The sequence below is a fragment of the Asterias rubens genome, chromosome 20 (genome assembly GCF_902459465.1).
Source record: "Asterias rubens chromosome 20, eAstRub1.3, whole genome shotgun sequence".
Lineage (NCBI taxonomy): Eukaryota > Metazoa > Echinodermata > Asteroidea > Forcipulatida > Asteriidae > Asterias > Asterias rubens.
The window spans coordinates 11,473,419-11,489,286 of NC_047081.1; the positions used below are offsets into that span (position 1 = coordinate 11,473,419).

General features: G+C 39.3%; 1 protein-coding gene across 1 annotated transcript; it reads left to right on the plus strand.

The window, feature by feature from the left end:
• The first annotated feature begins 5,483 nt into the window (after window positions 1-5,483).
• LOC117304076 (leucine-rich melanocyte differentiation-associated protein-like) lies at window positions 5,484-14,566 on the plus strand. The gene is made up of 7 exons (XM_033788571.1): window positions 5,484-5,727; window positions 9,240-9,340; window positions 9,823-9,949; window positions 10,437-10,576; window positions 11,181-11,307; window positions 12,003-12,090; window positions 12,628-14,566. Exons 1-7 carry the CDS (start codon window positions 5,605-5,607, stop codon window positions 12,705-12,707), a joined length of 786 nt encoding a protein of 261 aa, XP_033644462.1. The 5' UTR covers window positions 5,484-5,604; the 3' UTR covers window positions 12,708-14,566.
• The last annotated feature ends 1,302 nt before the right edge of the window (window positions 14,567-15,868 follow it).

The following is a 15,868-nucleotide window of genomic DNA, read 5'->3' on the forward strand; positions in this document are numbered from 1 at the left end:
GTATATAGAAAGATTTCCCGGCACCCCTTCTTGGTGGAGGCGGGGACAAGGTGGAGGGGATGCATGACCTGACCGAGAGTGCACCATATCGGAACTTACGAGCCCATTATCGAACTAGCCTCAAGTACGGCATAAACACAACTTGCTCAGGGCATATCGGCGATATTACGTACGGTCTCGAGGACCGTAAGTAAAGACCTCTCTCCAGACGGAAGTCAAAAGAACCGTAAACCCGCTGTTGAAGCTACGAGTGCCTACTAGTGTGTAACACGAAGCTAACGGTAAAATAGTTAGTCTTTCACTTTTTAAAAATAATAGTGCCATTTTTAAAGGTTAAGTATTCGGCTTTTTACGTCTCGATTAAGACACTTCTACCTTTTTTGTTTAACTACTTTGGATGATAAACTTTATCTGCTGCACTTATCCATTATGTCTGATTCTTCTTCTTTTAACTTCTCCATGAAATAATATTAAACATAGGTCATCCATTTAGTTCATAACGGTTTACACTCAGGTCAGATGTGACCCGGACTTCTAGGTCCATTTATTGACCCGAAAACTTGTTGAGAAATATGATTTCGGCTCGGAATCTGCGTTGCAGTTAGAGACTGACTTGTTTTTCTTGAAAGGGAAATCTGAACGGCATTTTTGATTTCACAGAACTTATTGGTCACAGTGGTCCAGTGGATCCCGGTCAAATCTGACCCCGGAATCCCGGTCAATTTATCCAGGATCCTGGCCAATTCTTACCCAGGGAGTTTTAAGAGTGCAAGGCGGCTTGAATGACTGAAGAAAAGTTAAAAATCACGTCTAATTTTTTGCTTCTCCAATTTGCATACGAACTACTGGTCGAGAAGTCGACGACTCGAAAAGTAGGACAAAATCACAAGACGTGAGCACCGAGCACACTCCACCGGGAAGGCCGTCCTTCGGCAGTAAATCTCGGGTGAACGCCCTATATCAGCGAGTCCAATCGCAACTGTATGCTGTCGCTCTCTCTTTCTTCTCTCCCCCACCGTCTATATCTTCACACATCTTGTTTCTTTAAAGGCACTGGACACTTTTGGTAATTTACTCAAAATAATTGCATAAAGACTTACTTGCTAATAACGAGCATTGGAGAGCTGTTGATGTTATAAAAAATGTGAGAAACGACTCCCTCTGACTTAGTTTTTGAGAAAGAGGTATTCTAACTCATTAATAAAAGATTTCTGTCAGCTGAAGCCTTCAGTTATGCATCTGAAAGCACACAAAGTAATGCAACAAGGGTGTTTTTTCTTTCATTTTCTCTTACAAATTCGATGACCAATCCAGCCCAAACTGTCACAGACTTGTTATTTTTATGCATATGGAATACACCAAGTGAGAATACTGGTCTTTCATATAATCACCAGAGGTATCTAGTGCCTTTAAAAACTGCGCTACCCCGTCCGATCGATCTAGAGGTCTCCCGGGTCGTTTCTAAACCCCTAGTGCCACCACACACACTTTTCGATCTGTTTACCGGAGGAGCAAAAAGGAATTCAACGACGGTGTTTTTTCCTCTCGGTGCTCGTCTATATTCAATGCAGCCACCCCATTGTCTTACGTCACTGAACCCGACGGCTGCTCGGTCTTGATTGCCCGGGAGTAATATATATATATATATATATATAAACCACAAAAAACGGCGGCTCTTTCATGGTATCATTGTCTAGATTATTATCATATAGCGTAATAATATATTGTGTTATTTTGTCCCATTGTCTAACAATATTATGATAAGTGTTCCAAAAAAAAATGGCGTGGCTACTTTCCCCTTTCAGTTTGGTTTGGTCGGAGCTAAAAAGGAATAGATGTGCTAAAGAAGACATCACCCATTAACTGTTGGCAAAAAGTGAAAACTACATTTTTCTTACTGGCTGCTACGCGTCCCCTTTCCTCGCATGAGCCGGATCACTGAAATAGTTTAACGGACATATCCCTACAGCCGGCCGAGGCAGCTTGATTCCGACACGCCCCCCTCCCCAATAGAAACAATCGTGGCATAATATGGGTGAAAGAATGAAACGAAACAGCATTGTGAGGGCGCCCTTCATATAAATTGGCCAGATGAGAGAGCTGTCTCTGTGATCGGCGATTGTCTTGTTTTTACAATGCTGGACATTATCCCCTTGTGATGCAATTAATTGAAAAATCACGAGGGGTAAGTTCAGCGTTTTTATCTAATTTTTGACCAAAATTTAAAAAATCACAAGGGGTAAGTCCAGTATTTTTATCATTATTTGGGTCAAAAAAATGTTAGACGAATCACAATTTTTTGTCTAAACTTGTTTGGAAACTGAAAAATTTAATCAAAACACAGATAGAATATCGTGCACTGTTTTGTGAGGCTGAAATTGGATACACGTTCTTGCGATAACAGAAAAACCGTCACTAGGTAGGAGGCCTATTAATAATTCATATGAAGAGGGAAAAAACCCAATGAATCTCCTGTACAATAATTTAGCAAAAAAGTATAAGCCTTCGTTCCATCATCGTGACAGCTATATTATTTCATCTAAGTCTGTGAAAGCGACTATTAAAGCCTACATAACTGCGATGGGTTTGGTGGTGTCACTCCTGCCCTTATATACACACCGAAGCACGGCGAGCGGAGCACGCAGCGCACGACACAACCGCGCCGGACCGTGGCAGTCAAGTCATACCCTCCGGACGTTTCTCTGGCGCCTCGGTTTCTGCTCAAACAGATAATTTTGTTCCACCCGGGTTACCAGATCAGGTGGTTTGAGGATTGCTCCATGGTTTGAGGTAGAAAGATCCGGACGCCCTTGCGGAGCTCAAGGATAATATTCTTTGGGTGAGTCTCGTGTTGATGATGGCAGACAGCGCGAGCTGCAGAACGCCCTCTACAACTAAATTGCTCCAAGTCAATTATTATGTTAAACAAACTAAACTACAGGGTTGGTTATTATTTTGGTAAGTGGGGGGGGGGGCAAGTGGGGAAAATACATAAGTTTAGGGACTGACGTCACACTTCTACAACGACGACAGACAGATTGCCAGTGACGGACGCTGGATAACCGTTACGTCATTGCAACCCGTGTAGGAGGTTCACCACTGTGGATCATTGAGAAAGCTTTTGGATACTACAATAAGTTGATCCTATACAAACAATGATAACCGAGCCTTTGGGAATAATGCGCGGGAGTTGGGCCACACGTTTAATTCGGTTTAAAATAATACCCGCGTACGAGACAAAGGTCGTGATCAGTTGACACTGTTTTGATAGCAGATGTATTTTATTTCTTCGATTCTCATGTTTTGGATTCATGATTTCCTCAAATCTGTAAGACGCATTCATCAGGTATTTTGGGAATTACATGGTAAAACAAACATACCCATCATGTTGCCAAACAAACTACTGATCAACATCAACCACTTTACAGAAAACCAGGTAGGAATATACAACCCCCCCCCCCCTCCTTCATAGTTTGTTCACATTATGCAAGCAGACGCGCTGTAGCAGGTTTTCGTCTGAGCATGGAGGAAGAAAATTTTCTTCCTCCATGGTCTGAGCAAACAGAGCGACATCTCACACGCGCGTGACAAGCAGACGATCGTGTCACCTCGTTCCCGCCAAAATATCGACCAGCAGTGAAAAAAGGCGGGTAAGTGGTCGGCGAGGCGTTTTGACACGTCTTACCCTCCACATCATAACACTCTCTCGTTTGTATATCTTTAAACTTATTTAGAAACCTGGGAGTCGATTTGAAACGGGTAAGATGACGTTAATAAGTTACGCAAACTACTGCAATACGAACATACAAATGAGACTTGGTTTGGGGACTGTATTATTAATGAGATTTAAAACGAGCAGGTGGTAATACTCTCGCTGTTAATCTGCAAGTAGCATGCAATATCTCGTGTATACTCTTCACGCATAGAACGTTCAGCATAAACAATGAAATAATGTTTAGGTCATTATACAGTTTTCGACTTATAAAAAGGGTCTCGAGGCAACCAGCACTGATCTTTTCCTTCGGTGGTGGCGCTGTGCGTGACTGGCTGGGTGGATAATAATTACCGTGTATACAACATTTTTTTGCACAATCTGAAATTTTAAACGTTTAATTGTTTGGGGTTGAATCCTAAGTAAAACTAACTTGTGAAAATGTTAAAGATGATAAAAATTGCGGAGCGGTAATGTCAAAGCAGAAGAATAATTCGTAACTGGAATACTCTCTGAGAAACGTTGCTTAGTTTAAAATGTAATGAGAATTTAATAGAAAAGTTGGCTTTGCATGCATGATCGGCTGGACAAGGAAAGACGATGGTGGCAGTATGACACATTGACCGTTCAGTTTGTGTGGTTACAAGTATTTGCTTTTCAAACTGCATCTATCTATGAATGAGAGAGAATGTCAGTCTGTGCTGTGAGTAGGTGTGAGACTGAATGAGGAGTGGATAAATTGCCATCGTTTGGTTCGACTACTTGGGTCAGACTCGAGTCGCCAATTTCACTGCCCAGGTCGAAATTCCAGTTGAACCTAGTTAAACTGGGTTTAACTGGAACTAGTTGAAACCAGTTGATAAACTAGTTAAACACAGTTAAAACCAGTTGGTTTAATATGGAAAATGGACAGAGACCAACTGGTTTATAATTTCAACCTAGTTGAACACAGTTAAACCTAGTCCAAACCAGTTGGTTAATATGGAAAATGGACGAGTTTGATCACTATCAAGTTGAACCAGTTGACCCCAGTTAACTAGGTTCAACTGGAATTTTGACCTGGGTGACTTTCGACTTGACTTGTCATGGGGGAAATGACTTGATAATTTACAAAATAATACAATTGACTTTGAATTCATTTAAAACAAGATTACATTACAATGCAATTTTAAATAAATGTGGCAAAAGTCTTCGGCAACGATGCCGCCCGTTGTTTTTGAGTGCATGTCAGCTTGTCGTAAAGCCGAACGTTAAATCTGTATGGATATGAGAACAAATTACGTATCCTCCCACCCATTTTTCACTCATTTTTACAAAAAGGCGGCCGTGGCATCTGGTCTTATTTTTTACTTCATACCACCAGCATACGAGTCTACGACGCATGAAAAAGTGGTGGAAGGATAGGGATAGTACTGTACTGATGGAAATTATTGCAATATTTATCTATTAGGGCTAAGCTCTAACGTAGGTTCGCACATACCTTTTTACGATCTCCATTGTCTCGGGTGAATACTTTTGGACCTCAATTTTCTGATACCTGGTCGATAAAGCTTTCTCCCTTCTGTTTTGTTGTTGTTTTACACAACTTTTGAACGAGTCCGCCACACACAGCACATGTTCGTAGAATGTCGCCACCAAGCGGCGATAGTAGTTTTTCCTTTTAAGGGATTTAGACTGGTGTCCTTTTTTATAATCAATCATGTGACCCAACAACACCCAGACGCTCATGAATGGACAATCACACGAGTCACGAACACGACGAACACACGATCAATCACAACAACACACACACACACACACAGACAACTAAAAACTAGCTGTGCTACAAATAAAATACATCAACTGTCTAGTTTCATAATGGCAACTCATCAAAGCATTTCGGTCTGATATGAATGGATTTTGACAAAACGTATTGGTTAGATCAACTACGAGCAAACCGGAAGAGTATGGCGAGCGTTGGAGTGGGGGAGAACGGGTCGAGTGAGAGTCTCGGACCCATCCTCGAAGGGACACAGGTACGGTACACAACTCGCTCTGTCTCGTGAATTTGTTTTCCCACCTGTTTTTTTTTTAGTGTGGGTGTTGGCTGTATGAGAGGGGCTCGTTGTGGTCGCCGGTCGGCCTCCAAACTACCGGATCTGATTGGCGTTTGTGTGGTTAGAACTTCACTTCCAACACGTCCAGGGAAGATCCATAGATTAGAGAAGATGTTTTGGTTGACAATAATTATAATTTGGTGGTAATTTAAAAAAAAAAAAACACATGGTCACCTTCACTCCCTTCTTCAGTTCTTCACCGTACAACTTGACTGAATGAAATTGAATTACAACTTACAAGTACAACTGAACTTGCCCGATCCATTTACAAAGTAAACTTGTCAGATGCTTTGAAACAATAATCTGCAACTAAAAATTACAATCATTTTTAAGATAAATTTTGACAGAATCGTTTCTAAGGTTCAAAGAAGTTTTGATAAAAAGTTAAAAACTTATTCTCCATCAGCAACCAAGTGTCACTTCAGTGACATTACTCAAGTGAAATGATTCTCAAAATGCTTGTTATCAAAAATGCAATGTTTAAAAAACCTACATGTTTACCTTCCCTTTAAGGCAGTATAAGTTTGTTTTTTTTTCGGGGGGGGGCACACCTGCTGTGTTTAGTCGCACAGCTTTTTCAGCTAGTTTACCTCGTTTTAGGGTTCCTCAACCGTCCTTCAGGTACTCAACTGCCATTGAAAATCACAGCATAAAGTCTTTAGACCTTACCTAAAATATTTGTCAAACTGCAGATTCGCTTTTGTGTTTTCATTATTGACTGTACAGGAAGTTATTGACAACTGAACTGTATGCTTGATTGGTACGCTCTGTTCAATGTTTTGTAGGCCTACTCCCACTGTGGTCATCCAGCCCAAGTAAAATGTCACAATTGATTCTTTAATGACCCCCCGTTTTTAGTTTTCCATAGAGAAATGAATGCTATACAACCTTTGCAGTGAGTCGCACCTATTTTAGTAGAAATTGTAGACCTTAATTGAATTTACGGAATAGAAACACTATAGGTGAAATCTAAAAGAGGTCAATTTCCATTATTATGAACTTTCTTAGTTTCATGTATGCTAGGCTTATGTTCCTTTCTGACTACCACATTTTGAAATTAAATTTACATGTACGTTAGTTTTTTGGTATGATTCCAAAAACAATCGAATGGTTCCCCGAAACCAAGGTTTGGAAAAGTTTCTGTATGGCGCCACCACTTATTCATTTAATACAAAATAATCTAGTATCTAATTTGCCTTAATGAGATATCCCTTTTTGTAAAAATGAGTGAAAAAGTGGTGGCGCCATACGGAAATCCCAAGGTTTACGTGCATGTATTCCTACCTCTATGATTGTACTACCAGTTTAACAAAAAAAAACTTATTGATGCATCTTTTGACAGCGAACTCTTTTAACAAGGAATTGTTTAACAACATGACTATTAATCAAATTAATATCCAATATATTTGGTTCTATCTGAAAGTCACACTTTCAAGTTTCAGGGGTGATTATTTAAATGAGGCCGTGTCCGAAACGGCGACTTCGGCTACAGCTACGGCTAGATCGCGCGCGTCTGCCTATTCTTCAACACTGGTAGACGCGCTGATCTAGACGTAGCTGTAGCCGAAGTCGTCGTTTCGGACACGGCCTGATTTTAGAGCAAGGTAGTCTGGGAAAAATGGCGCAGCAAAATCGTACACGCACTGTACACCACTTGGAACAACAAGGTAGTGTATGAGAGAATATTATAAATCTGATTCACTGCCACGTGATGATGACACATCTAAAGGCCTAATTGTAAACAAAGCTGATCAGGAAGTATTTTTATGGGAAATTACTTTTCTCTGTAATAATGTATTTTTAGGGGGGGGGAAAAAAAGTTTGCCAAAGTGTGACGACCCTCTTTTAAGAACAACATGAACCGAGTCAAACATTGTTGGTAACTCAAAACACTTGTGAACTGTTGGACTCTGATTGTGGTGGAGACATGGTGTAACATGATCACAATGAAAAGTTTAGGTTGTAAGTTTTTCCTGTAGTGCCCGTGGGCCGGAATCCCCCCTTATATACCACATCGGTGTTGTGTAAAAACTAAAATATTTTTCTGTAGGCCTATATTCCCGATACAAATGATAACAGAATTTGTCTTTACAAGATCACAATTAAAATGAGTTGAACAAACACTGTGACAGATGATCTAGATGTAAAGATTTGTGTTACCAGAACTCAAGACATTTAAAAGGTATTGGGCCCATCAAATTTCTTTTCACAAAGGCCTACAGTGACACACAATGAGGTAGCCTGATTTATTCAAAGGAGGTAAATGCCAATAGGCTTGTCTGGTCGTGAATTTACTGGCCCAATGCTCAAATCACCAGTCTCAGGCATGCATTTCCAGCATTAATTTATTAATGGATGAATTAATCCAGCATTTCCAGCATTGATATTATTTGTTGTATGAATGGAAATAAAACTAACAAACAAACAAACAAATTTTGAGTCCTACATGTTGTACGTGTGCTGTCTGTGGGAAATTTCCCGTATGTTTTCGTGGGCTGAACTTTAGACAGACTTTACAATCGTTATCCATTTTTAGTTTACTGATTAAGATTGCATTTAGTGGAGTGTACAATGTTATCTCCAGCCAGCAGAGTTCAGGCCTGCAGTGTGTTTATTGTGCTGATTTCAATGAATGCATGTTATGTATGATGTTATTGACTTGTTGTATATATGAAACCATAGAATAAGGACATGAAACATGAATGAGTGGCTTAGATCCTCTATGGATGGCAGTACGAGAAGAAAAACAGTAAGGCCCCCTTTATTGACATTGATTGATACAGATTTGTCTGTGACCGTACTTGCTCTACATGTTGTGAACTGGGCACAATTATGCAACCAGACATCATGGGACATTGCACACAAACTAGGCTCTTCCTGCACAAATTTAAAATTGATTATACTGTGATAACCAAGCCTGATACTTCATGAAATTTCCTCCATGCCTTTCTGCCCATTGCCTTGGTGCCCTTGAAATGCTTACAGTAGAAACTTAAAATGTCCTTATATCGGAAAGAAAAAACCTTGGTGCACTTGCCCTTTCAAAACGTTACATACCGTCCTGCATCACAGAGCAAGTTAGTGTAGTATAAGACCGCATCCACATAAATTAGTGTTTTTTAGCCTTTGTTTTTTAAATTGTTTCTCTGTGAAGCTTCTTGAGCATCTTTTAGGCGGACTTTGGCGCTATATAAGTTTTTGTTTTATTATTATTATTATTATTTTAAAAAGGCAAAGTAAAGTATACATTTGGTTTTTGGAACCGTTCAATTGTTCACTAATTTTGTGAAAAGGTGGTAGCGTTGCTTAAGATGTTGCCAAAAATCAAGAGCTGTTATTTTCACACAGGAAGAATAGGCCTAAATCTAAAAAGAGCTGCTGTGGTCTAAAAATTTATAATTATCTTCCCTAATTTGTTTCCTTCTCTGCAGTTGTCGTATCTTGAACACAGCGCTACAAAGATACCCGATCAACTCGGCCAGTGGTATGGCAAACAGGTCACGAGGCTTGACCTTAGCTTCAATCACATCAGGTAATTGTTTCGTAGATGTGTAGCGAACATCTGGTAACTAAAACTCTGGCACACATCAAAAGTTGAAGTTAATTATTCTGTGAAAAGGAATAAATGTGAGCATTGTAAAACATTAGGTTGCACAGTTTTTAGTAGCCCACAGGGCAAGTTGAGGAGTGGTGTTTACATGCCCATCCCAATTTTTACTAGACGATGTATTCTTGGGTAGAGTTAAAGGCAAACTACCTGACTAAAACCATTCCTTTAACTACTTTCTTCAAACCGAGTGACGGAGCCCAAGGTTGAGCTTGGGCCCAAACCAGAACTTGAGCCCAAGCCGGTGCTGGAGCCCAAGGCAAAGCAAGAGCCAAAGTCGGATCAGTAGCCAAAGCTGGAACTTGATCCCGAACCCCCCAAAAAGGCGCCGTTCTGTGACTTTAAACCATAAAAACTTTTGTAATAATTGCAATAACATTATTTTGTTCTTCTTTGTCTTCTTCCAGCTCGTTACAGGGCCTTGAAAGATTTGTCAAGCTAGAGGAGTTAGTGTTAGATCAGAACGAGCTGGATGATGCCCTGCGGATACCTCATATGCCAACACTACACACACTGGTACTCAACAAAAACAGAATATCCTTTTCAATAATAACTACCATTGATCCGAATACAATGATAAGCAAATGGTGACAGCCTATATTTGGGTTTTCAGCCACTACCTGACGGCATGGGTTTTCACTGCGGGGTTTTTTCTCCCACGCCTAAAACTGAAATTTCTTCATTGTCATCTCTACAAAAGGTTGGTGTGATGTTCCCATTAGGTAGCTTTGCCGATTTAAAAATGCAGAATGTTAACTTTGGTTTTACCTCTACTCCAATGTGTGTTAGCAATGTACACTCCGTACTTACCCGATTTCTCTAAACAAAATTACAGGCATATTACCCGGATGAGATGCCTGTGATTTATTTTATTTAACAAACTCAGGAAAGTTACGAGTACAGTGCTAACCCACATCGGTGTAAGGGTAAAACCAAAATAATATTCTTTATCCCCCGATGCAAATTTATAAGATTAAATTGAGATTCAGGTTCAGAATCCTTAACTGGTTCTTGTCATCACATCAAAGATTTAGACAGTTTGATCGACCAGCTGAAGTTCCAGTGCCCTAAGCTGACCTACCTGAGCCTCCTCGGTAATGAAGCGTGTCCGAACGAACTGACGGACCTGGAGAAAGATGAAGACGACTACCAAAGATACAGGTCAGAATGACAACAATGCCTAGGTGCAGTTTTATAGAGCTGATTAAGCTAAGCAAGTAGCAAAGCACAAAACAATTGTGCTTAGCATAATAATGTTACCAGTCAAAATACTGTGTCACAGTTACTTTCTGTGACTGGTAACCTGCTAATTTTTGCTTAGGAAAATTTTATGCAGCATTGTAGCTTTTTGTGGTCTAGTGTTACCTGTTAAAATTACTCCGATTTACTGACTGTAGGCCTAAATCCCTGTCTCACTTGTCTCGGTGCTTGTCTCCTGCGCTCTACCAACTGAGCTATGTACCCCTATTTTACACATTTTTCCATGAGAGATTGCCTAAACTCACAAGGCCGGACGTCCAGGTCAAGGTGAGGGCAACACCTACGCTACAAAAAGTAGCCAACAACAAAATAATGCTGCCAGAATAAGGTTACAATTACAAACATAATTCCACATGTATCATCTGTGACTGAAGTCCTGCTCATTATTGCCCGGCAGAAAATTGTTAAGTAATATTTTCTGCCTAAGAAATCAGGCTCTGGTCAGTTGCCTCTTTTCTGCCCTGCTCTTGGAAAGCTAAACCATCTTCTTACCTTTCAACTTTAGATACTACGTTATCTACAAATTGTCAGGGTTACGCTTCCTGGACTCGAGGCAAGTTTCCCAGAAGGAGAAGAAAGAGGCAGCTAGAGTAGGCTCCTACATGAGGGTTGTTAAAGTCACTGCGGAACCGGTAAGAACATGAACGAAGGGTTGTTGGGGGCGGCGCGGGGTTGGGGTTAGTCTTGGTTTAAAGACCATGGTGTTTGCGTCGGTGCATGAGCACACACAACCAAAATTCAGATCCATGTGTTGTTATTGTACTTTGTGAAACAGCCGATCAAATAATAATAATAATAATAATCCGACACGGTAAACTGCACACGATTGCAATGAGCAAACATAGAGGGCGCTGTGACTAGTATTATTTTCCCCACCGGCATCAAGGAAAAGAATAACAAAGCGCCCTCTATGATTATTCATTACAATTGTACAGTGTGCGGTGTACATAGATATGAACGTTGGTTGTCTCTATGCGCACAAACACAACGGTCTTGGAACTAAGACTAGGTTGGAACCAAGCGGTTTGTCAGAACGGTAGGAACCAAGTCAGAACGGTAGGAGCGTTGGTAAATATTCAGGCTACTATTGCTTCTAGTTTAGCAGGACAGTTCTTTGCCAAACTGAGAAGTCTCCAAAATTCCAAACAAATCTACTCGGCACATAAGAATAAATAGCACTACAAGTTCTCAAAAGAACATAATCTACACAGTAAAATAGATATACACTTTGTGTTATTGCAAATCAAATATACACTTTGTGTTATTGCAAATCAAATATACAAACAAAATTTCAATTTTTTTTTAACTATTTGACCTCTCGGCACAGGACCAAGCAAAACAAGCAGACTCGCCTGATGGACGTCCACCATATAACCCCCTCCCTGAAATTGCCAGAGAAACAGAACAGCATCAAGGTATGGTACCAGATACAGGATTAGTGTCCCACCAATTGGGTTCTAAAGTAGGATTTGCGACTTTGCATTGTGGAAGTATAATTATTATTGTCGCATTTCCTTAGATCCCAAGGGTTAGGTGAGGTTGGCTGTATTAACACCATGTTAACACCTTTTCTGACTAATGTTGTTTCTGATAAGAACTGGTGGTTGAAAACTCAATGTTTCAGTCAGTATGCTCTGATCGTCATTCATCTGAAGACCATCAGAGCATACTGATCGAAACGTTGAGATGTCTAACACAGGCTCTTTTCTGAACCAACACTACTCACTGGCTTGAAATCTTGTTCTGTGAAGTGTAAAATTGTTGACTTGGGCGATGTCCCAATTGGCAGCTGCAGCTACAGCATAGGAAGTCTTTAGCAACAGTTGTAGTTGTAGCTATTGCTGTCTGTAGCTGCAAATTCGGATTATATTTGCTTTTCTGAGACTTCTTATTACTTCACAACCAGACATAATAAATACATGTCTTGTTTTTTTCCCTCTTGAAATTTTCAGGAACTTTTGGAAAGTGTCGCTATGTGTACTACGGTCGCCATTCAGAAGGTAATAGGTTTATTCGCAATACCGATCTGTGAGAGGAACCATTAATCAGGATTAATTTTGCTGTAGACAGAAGCTCTACCTTCCCTTCAAACTTCAATATCATCTTCTTTTTCTTGGTATTTACTGGTTTCTGTCGTTTACTTTTTAGTTTATTTGAAGTATTCCAATAGCGGAGTTCTATTTGTTCCTAGTTCATTTAATCTAGAGATGTATACATAGATGCTTTGAAAGCACCTTAGCTCGCAGGAGTTTTCTTCTAATGGGATACCATGTCAGATTCATTGTGTGTAAATGGTTCCCTGCCTATTTTTTTCAACGTGACGCCACATGGCAAGACCAGGCACTTCGCAGATACAGTGAAATGGTGGGTCACTGTAGTAGTGTGGTTAGACTGCATGACTTGCAATCACAAGGTTGTGAGTGCGAATCCCCCAAGCTAACCACTGATTTCACAATGACTAGAATAAGTGTTGTTGTCTAGTAACTGAATCACAATTTCTTGATTTGTGCAATTCATAGCCATTGACGTTAAACCAATATTGTTTGAGTTGAGAGAGATTGGCTGTCGCCAGCTCTGTGTTTACATCCCCTCACACCGAATTCGAGGTATGAAGTGCTTGGTTTGGGCTTGGAGTGTCACAATATTCCCTGTAGATTGGACAGAGGTTAATGTATTTAATGCTGTGTCGGATCAGAAGTCTTGACAATTTATAATCATCTTTTACATCTTGTCGACTTGACCCTCCTAATGTTTAACAACTTTAGAGCTTAAACTCGGTTCCCTAGTTGACTTTCACAATTGACCATACATTTCGTGAGCGTTTTATGGTTTTTCTTTGCATCACAATTTCAGGCTCATCTTATTTTAACTGTGTGTATGTTGTATTCTGGCATCAGTTAGGATATACACAAAAGTAACAACAATGAACAAAAAAAGGTTTGCTTACTTGTTTTTGCATCACGTGAATTCGGTTGACAGAAAAATAATTAAAATACACATTTAAAAAGGCGAATGAGATGGTGCTAATAAAGCCAGCAGAGGGCACCGATATTTTTTTAATTAATAATATAAAATATCTTATTTATCCAAGAAATGATGCCGGTTAATTTTTAAAAATTCAATCAATTTGAAAACAAATTGCTGTCATTGACACAGGGAAATAACAAAAATAACTCGTAGTAAAAGTAACAGTTTATGTAATATGTAAGAAGAGAATGCAATTGATTTAGTGATATGACTAATTTATAATAATGATATTTTGATACTAATTTTGATATGAATAATGTCTGTATGCTTATTTATGAAAGGGCAAGGGCACCAAGGCATTTTCTCCTTAAGAAAAAAGGCACCCTGTGAGTAAATTGTAAGTTTCTACTGAAGCATTTCAAGGGCACCAAGGCAATCGCCTTCATTGCCTCCATGAAGTATCAGGCCTGAAATTTAGAAACTTGGTTCATTTTATGAATTTTTTGTATTGCGCTATTACTTTGTAGTTTATGCTGAGGTGGTTGTCAGATGGATTCAGCAAATTGTAAAGCAAGTGGAAATCTGTATATATTGCAGTCATACAAAGTCATATTAACACTTGTTTCATATTCTCTTAAAACTGCTCCAACATTGCTGGGTTGCTGGCAGCGCAAAGTTTGGTTTACAAATTAATGGGAAAAATCTTGTTTAAAAAAGAAATTATGCAAATAAAGTGTCTCGTTCAATAATTTAAACAATTTCTTTTGACGGGAGGTCAATTTCTTTGTCGGTGCTTAAAAGGTATACTGTACATGTTTATCGTTTACTGTTTTTCTTAGTTCAATTGCCATTCAATTAATTGAACAACAAATAATGTAAAACTAATTATATTTGAAGTTGAATAACACTTCAAGCAGAACTGTTGATTTATTGGTCTATGGATGTGTTATTTTTTACAGACAAGTAGGTTGTTTTTAGGTTATGCAAAACATTGTGTGTTCACAGATAAGCACATAACTTACATTTCTATAAAGATGGTCAATGTGCAAAAATTATCTTGCAAGTTTTTTGCGTGATATGCTACTTTTTTTTTCTTTTTTTTTTTAAATGAGTAAGCCATTTTTTTTCTGGCGAGTCCAAGATATGGTGTTTGAAATTAGCTGATGACTGGCTGAGTTAAAACTTTACAGATGATATAATATTGTGTAATGATTGGGGTCACATGGTGTCCTAAGAAATGCGCAAGGAGAGGGGTTTATAACAGCGAAACAAGTTTCCAAGAGCACATTGGTATACAATATTCGTCCATAGGGACTTACGCCCATCTTGGGTCAGCGGTTGTATCATAGGGTGTTAAAATAACACTAATTTGGTTAGCAGAAGTAGTGGTTGTTTTAGCATCATAAAGTGTAAATTTTGATATTTTGTCGGTATCTTTGTGTGACAATACACTGCAAATTTGTTGGTCAAAAATTGTGTTGGGTAAATGCATTACTAATTTGTTGGTCACAAATAATGGACGTTGGTTAAACAAAACCGTTGCCCAACACGCTTGGTCAAAGTTGACCAAATTATTGGTTAACTGATTGGTCCAATGTGTATATTAATGTAGTTGGGCAAAATTAGCCCGAGAAGTTGGTCAAAATTACCACAGTAACCAATGGTGTTGTGCACAAAGTTTTCTGGTTGTTGGGCAAAAAAGTTCCTACATGGGAAATATACTGCACATATCGGATGAATCCAGTGTGGAAAGAGTACCGCAAATTAGATGCCCTTTCCGAATTGAAGTTTTTGTTGCATCATTTTACGTTTCAAAAAAGGGCCCCCATCTTCCTCTTTTTGAAAGAAATGCGGACGATCAACATATTAATTTTTTTTTTTGCCTAACCAACAATTAAATAAAGGAGTAACCAACAAAAATACTAAATCATTGCTACTTTTATTGGGTAACAACCTTTGCCCAACACGGTTGCCCAACGTTGGTTCAAATATCAACTGACTACATTATTGGGTAACACTTTTTAACCAACATATGGTAAACAAACTTGTCCAACTATTGGTCAAAAAATATTACCCAACTTTTGGGTAAAATGATTTGACCAACTTATTTTGTCAAACTGTTTGCCCAACTATTGGATAAACGGCATTGCCCAACCACTGTTGGTTAAATTATGCCCCAATGGGAGACTTTCTGGGACGATAGAGGGCAGCAGACTTACCGGGTAA